Here is a 5,461-nt window from a genome sequence, read left to right on the forward strand (position 1 = left end):
GAGGCCGTCAGTGCAACCATCGATATTTCACTCATATTTCACCGTTTCCCCTGGATGCCTGTGCGTGCATGGGCCTTGCGAGTACCCTTGCACGGGGATAAGAGGAATGTGGGCGATGGAATCGGTAATTATCCTGCAATATCAACGACTCGGTACGGAGTGAGAGCGGAGCGCGAAGGGCGGGGAAACGAATATCAGTACGAAGTAAAGAACTGACTGGCAAAACCTCAACATATCGATCGCAAGATATGGTATTGGTGCAAACGGAGTCTTATCTTTTTCTTTCTTGATTTTGTGGGCTTTTTTTGGTGTATGCCAAGGCAGAAAAGACAAAGGACGACTGATAACCAACAAAAGACGGCTTTTGTGTACGGATAAGGGTAGGGTAGGGTAGTGGGCAGTGGGCGATAGGCGATGAATCATCGTGGTCTTGTTGATCGGGTGGTGTCGGCTAGTCGGAAAAAAACATGTCTGGTTCGTGCTCGTGGTACAAAGTCATAAGTACGGGATGTTCCGCCACACCCAAGAATGGTAACAAGGTACTATGTAGTAAATCTCCATACGGATAATACGTAATTATGAAGTATTGGACGCTGTACATACTTGTATGGGCGATGTTGGATCGGACCCCAGCGAGACAGGTAGCTAAGGTCAAGGACGCTGTTGTAAGAGGGGCGTAACGGATACTAATCACAATCCGTCCGTTCCTCGCTATCTGTCGCCCGGTGGCCGTTTGGGGGAGTACCGTATTGTTACGAAGTAGATACGTATTTAATTTCCGGGCTTCGTGATGAAGAGAACAACACAACGTACAACACGGGTTGCACAGACCCGATCTCGACACAGCTCGCTGTTGTTTTCCGTATCAGGAGCCGGTCCCGTTACGTAGTACCGAGGACGCTCTTAATTGCATTATCCAGCAGTATATACGCACATGTTTCAGATAAGGTGGTTCTTAACATCGGGACATGGATCCGAGACCCAAACGGCTAACAAGAACGGCGGAAACGGGCTGATTTCTGGGGGAAATCATTTATTCGTAGAGCCCTGCCGGCTATTAGGACCTGCTAAGGTTGGATGGAGAGTGGAGGTGGCGGCGGGTCGTGGGATATTCCGTCGGCAGTGGCAGAACGATACGACCCAAGTGTCCGTACAGGAAAAGACAGGCGAGGTGGAAAATGCCGTCCATTCCCTGGCCCTCCAATGTACGTTGTACAAGGTAGTGTACCACCTACGAAGTACCTACGTACGGCGAATAGATCTCGGGGGAGGCGCTGCGGCGCACCAACCGGGCGGAATTCTGGGGCCCATGGCTCGCTTAATTGGACCGAACCAAGCCTGCCCCTTGCGGAAACCAAAGTGCGCCTGGGTACGTACCCGTTGGTTCTGAGATGCAGGGTGTGAGGACGGGTGTCGTGCCATCCCGTCCCGTGTCGCACTCTCGATACCGTAAAGGTAAGAAGATGCAATGAGTGTATATAAGGTAGGTAGGGAGGTCAGGGTCGGGGTATATATATAGTCCGAGGGTCTCGTAGGTTGATAGAGGGTTGCACGAATCCTCGATCACTGATCAACGACAAGAGTTGGCGGCTGTAGCTGGGCATCGTGAGATTGAGAGTCGAGTTGAAACATGAAGTACCTACCCACAAAGTACGAATATTACTCGTAATTATTTCGTAGAGGGAAGGTCCTCCGCGGCAGGCAAGTCAGACAAAAACGGTCCTGTCTTGTATATAGCGGACCTGTGCCCCCGTGAGACGGGGGGAAGCAGCGTATCGATGTACCTTGTACTTCGTTCATACCGATTTAAGTGCAGTTTCAAGACCCTACCAAACATGAATGGCCTCGGTAGTTGCCAGTCTGGTTCATGCCTGCAGGTTAGACTTGCCCATGTGTACGTGTAAACACCAGGTTCTGTAGCGAGTGCCAAGCATCATATTTGGCATGTACAAAAGATATCACCCCATCTTCCCCTCTTTTCCCTTCCTCCTCGACTCCTCCATCATATATCACTGATTTCCTGGGTTCTTAATCAGGAGTCAACAACGGATGTGTCCGTATTACTGCGTCACCAAGCACGCATGGAAATTTCAGCGTCGCTTGCAACATTCGTAATAACAACGCAGGCGTCTATTCCATCCATTGTACATTGGTAGTCTACCACATATATGTCTTGGTACTGTACCGTTTATCATGGGCCGGTCACCAAGTCTGGAGATGGTACGATGTTTCGTAGTTTCGTCGTATTTCTGCAGTCCTGAAGCAATGATCTGTACTCCATACCCGGGTACTACAGGTACCGTAATTAATTACCTTACAGGCAAGACTGCGTGTCAGCGAATCCTTTCTCGTTCACCAAATCCCGAAGTTCATCCAGTGCCAAGGCATCGGCAATACCACCGCACACACCTCGCGTTCTCGCGCTTTCGCGTGTTCTGCGGAGTCCCAACCGTACGCTATAGGCACCCCAGCAAAGTGTCCCGCACTTCTTTCAACAGGGCTCGCTCGTTGGTTGGATGAAGTCGGGGTTTAGAGACGCAGCTCGTCGAAAAGAATAACAATCATCTCTAAACTTCGTAATCGTCCTATTCGTAGTGTTAGGTCTCACCCATCTTGATTTCGTATTGCCTTCGTCGATTTCAATACACACGCATATATATGTATGCCGGAGTAGGGCTTCCCACGGGCCGGATTTGAAACACTTACCGTAAAGCCTCACGGTGAGTATTGGGATTTCCCGTCTTCCCGTGGAGCCTCCGGGCACTGACCGGCAAATCGGCCGGCCAGTTCAGCGAGGCACGCGAATCCCCGCCGCAGATAAGCACCGAGGATGCGGAGTTTACCGTCTGGGACATTCTCCATTTCAGGTACCTTACCTATTCAAGAACACATTCCTCGTGGCATGTGTCCAGCGCCGAAAAGGAAGCACTTCGTATTTCGCACTATTCGATAACTAGGTCTGCTGTCGTCCAAACGTAGGTAATCTTTTTATTTTATTTTTCAACTTGGTACGCCATTATTATGACCTGGGATTCCTGTCAAGGGAAATATGTCGTATTTTGGCAAGAACCTCACAACTAAGTACGTACCGAGTAAATCAGTGACTGCTTTACCTAACACGGGTCGAATAGGCATCGAATTCTACCTTACGAAGTAGAATCCGCCCATTGTTCATAACCCTATCGTCTCGTTGGCGCCGCGATGTTGCTCCTTTCGCTTGCTTCCCAGGTGAGACGGGACCAGCTTCTCAACCAACCCCTGGCCTCCAGCTCCTGAAATGCGGCAGCCCTGCCACAGAAACCAGCCACCGCATATCGATGCGACGGAACCAAATTGCCAGTCGCAGATATCCTGCACAGTGCTAGCCCCTGTGTGAAATAATGGCTTGGTCAGATTCCACCGACATCTGAAATAAGCGAAAATGACCAAGTGCCGTAGCCCAAGTGGGCTCGATCGATGATTACCTTAGGTATGTACATACGTTGTACGCTTGCAAGTGCACCACATATTACTCCGTACTATGGAAAGAAATCGGCTCCTGGAAGATTCCGGCCTACCTACAACGTACCTTATCCTACGGAGTAAGTAATCAGCACCCAGCCTGCTGGACACGTTCCCGGGAAAACCCCCTCACCCCGCTTTGCAGACGGCAATAGCGCGTCCCACGTCGTGGGTGCGATCTGCTATAGGCAAGGATGCGACATAAGGTGATCATCTCCCAAAGCCATGGGGAACACGTTCATGCGTGTATACATATACGGAATTAATAGTCGAAGTACGTCGTAGATAATGAAGGATCCTGGATGTATGTTGTATCGAATGTTTTCTATCCCTGCCCAACTATTAACTCACACTCCAAAGAAAAGAGGGAAAAGGAATGATGGGGACACACCCGTCAAACCAGCGTAGCATCGTAATTGATTACTTCGCAAGAGCCGTCATTACTCTCTTATTGAAAGCATATTTCGTTTCTTTGGACTTGACCCGATGAATGAAGCACACAGGGCGGGGTTTGGTCCCCGAGCCCCGATCCGGCATCCAAGCTCCAATTGCGTGATAGGAACTAGGAGACTCCCCCCGCTCTTCTCCAACATCGACAAAGACGTCTGATCGTCATGTGACCGACCCGACGCGACCCGATCCGACCATGCAAAGGACACCCTTCCCAGTATATAAAGCAGCACTTAAGGGCTATCGCCTCCCGGATTCCTATTCCAGTTCTGCCGACTGACTCTCTGGGAGGTAGGTAGTGAGTGGTGAGTACTCAGTAATGAATGCGGACAAAGGCAGTTAGGCCGATGACGACGTTCTTGAGGCTCGTTCTTGTCAACTCAACTGTGACAGAGGATAAGCCCAAGCCAATGCTCCAAATCATCTCTGCACCAGACTGGGACTGGGTATGTCCAGTGGATCGATGAACTGTTAAATGCTGATCTGCTATCTGGCAGCTTTGTGTCTTCGGGCTCCTTAACAGGTGTCAATTGAGCGCTGGATCGTCACCGGTCCGGTAGTCGTCCCAAGATCTACGAAATCATTACTGAACTAGATTCCGTCGCAGTGCACTAGCCATAAATAGTAGGCACACGAACCCGATTCTAATTTTAGGGGCACCACACTGGAGGACGCCTGCCAGGTCCCCTGCCCTCCCTTGGTACATTACGCTATGTACCGTTGTGCCTATTCCAGATTGGACGGAGGATTCCGTCTTGTCGCGAGGCTCGGTGTAACCAAAGCGGAGGTATTGGAGATTTCCGTGTTTCTTCTCAGAGGGGCCCTGTCCACTTAATCGTTTCGCTCCTTGCGCCGGATTTGGCATGTTATCTCCCGCATAGGATAGGACAGCCTCCCTCACTCAGTGCGTGTCCTTATCATGTGTGGCTTTACACATTGTAGCTACCTAGGTAATTAACATAAAGGGCCGGCTATGTACATCCGTACTTCTAGTTCACACCTACGGATGGGTCTTTATTAGTCGGATAGCCTTGGCTTACCGAGATAAATTCAGCGTGGCTCGGGCTTGGTCTCAGCAGTCCCAAAATACTGTTTTATATAAAGTACGAACTGGATAGTGGTCCTAGCCACTACGCAATGAACAGGTCATTGTTCTTGACGTTATCCGTTTGGCTTGTTCGTCAAAAGACAACCTTGGGTTCCGTTAAACGAATCGGCAATTTTATACCTTAACGTTGTGCAAATCGGAATGGAGATCGATAAACAGGGGAGCTACCTACGTGTACTACACACACCGTATTATCCGTAGATTCCGTACAGCAGGTAGATCGGCACGCGTGCGAGTGTCAGGAGATATCGAGTCAAGAACGAAAAGCAAAAACAACCAGTTCCTGAGGCTACCTAAGGTAAGGTATGCGAAGAGGTACGCTTTATCTTATCGCGTTAGGTTCGGTATTTCTCTCGAAACCCCCATCCCTGCCGATGTCTCCTCGATTTAGGTAGTAGAACG

At 49.9% G+C, this 5,461-nt stretch overlaps 1 protein-coding gene across 1 annotated transcript; it reads right to left on the minus strand.

Annotated features, from left to right (window-relative positions):
- Window positions 1-1,057: 1,057 nt before the first annotated feature.
- SODALDRAFT_358988 (hypothetical protein) lies at window positions 1,058-2,862 on the minus strand (the record flags this gene model as incomplete). The annotated part of the gene is made up of 8 exons (XM_028614138.1): window positions 1,058-1,198; window positions 1,251-1,386; window positions 1,568-1,639; window positions 2,073-2,130; window positions 2,207-2,249; window positions 2,410-2,504; window positions 2,609-2,628; window positions 2,720-2,862. The coding sequence occupies 8 exons, from the start codon at window positions 2,860-2,862 to the stop codon at window positions 1,058-1,060; spliced, it is 708 nt and encodes a 235-aa protein (XP_028466930.1).
- Window positions 2,863-5,461: the final 2,599 nt, after the last annotated feature.

The sequence above is a fragment of the Sodiomyces alkalinus genome (assembly GCF_003711515.1).
Source record: "Sodiomyces alkalinus F11 unplaced genomic scaffold SODALscaffold_4, whole genome shotgun sequence".
Taxonomy (NCBI): Eukaryota; Fungi; Ascomycota; class Sordariomycetes; order Glomerellales; family Plectosphaerellaceae; genus Sodiomyces; species Sodiomyces alkalinus.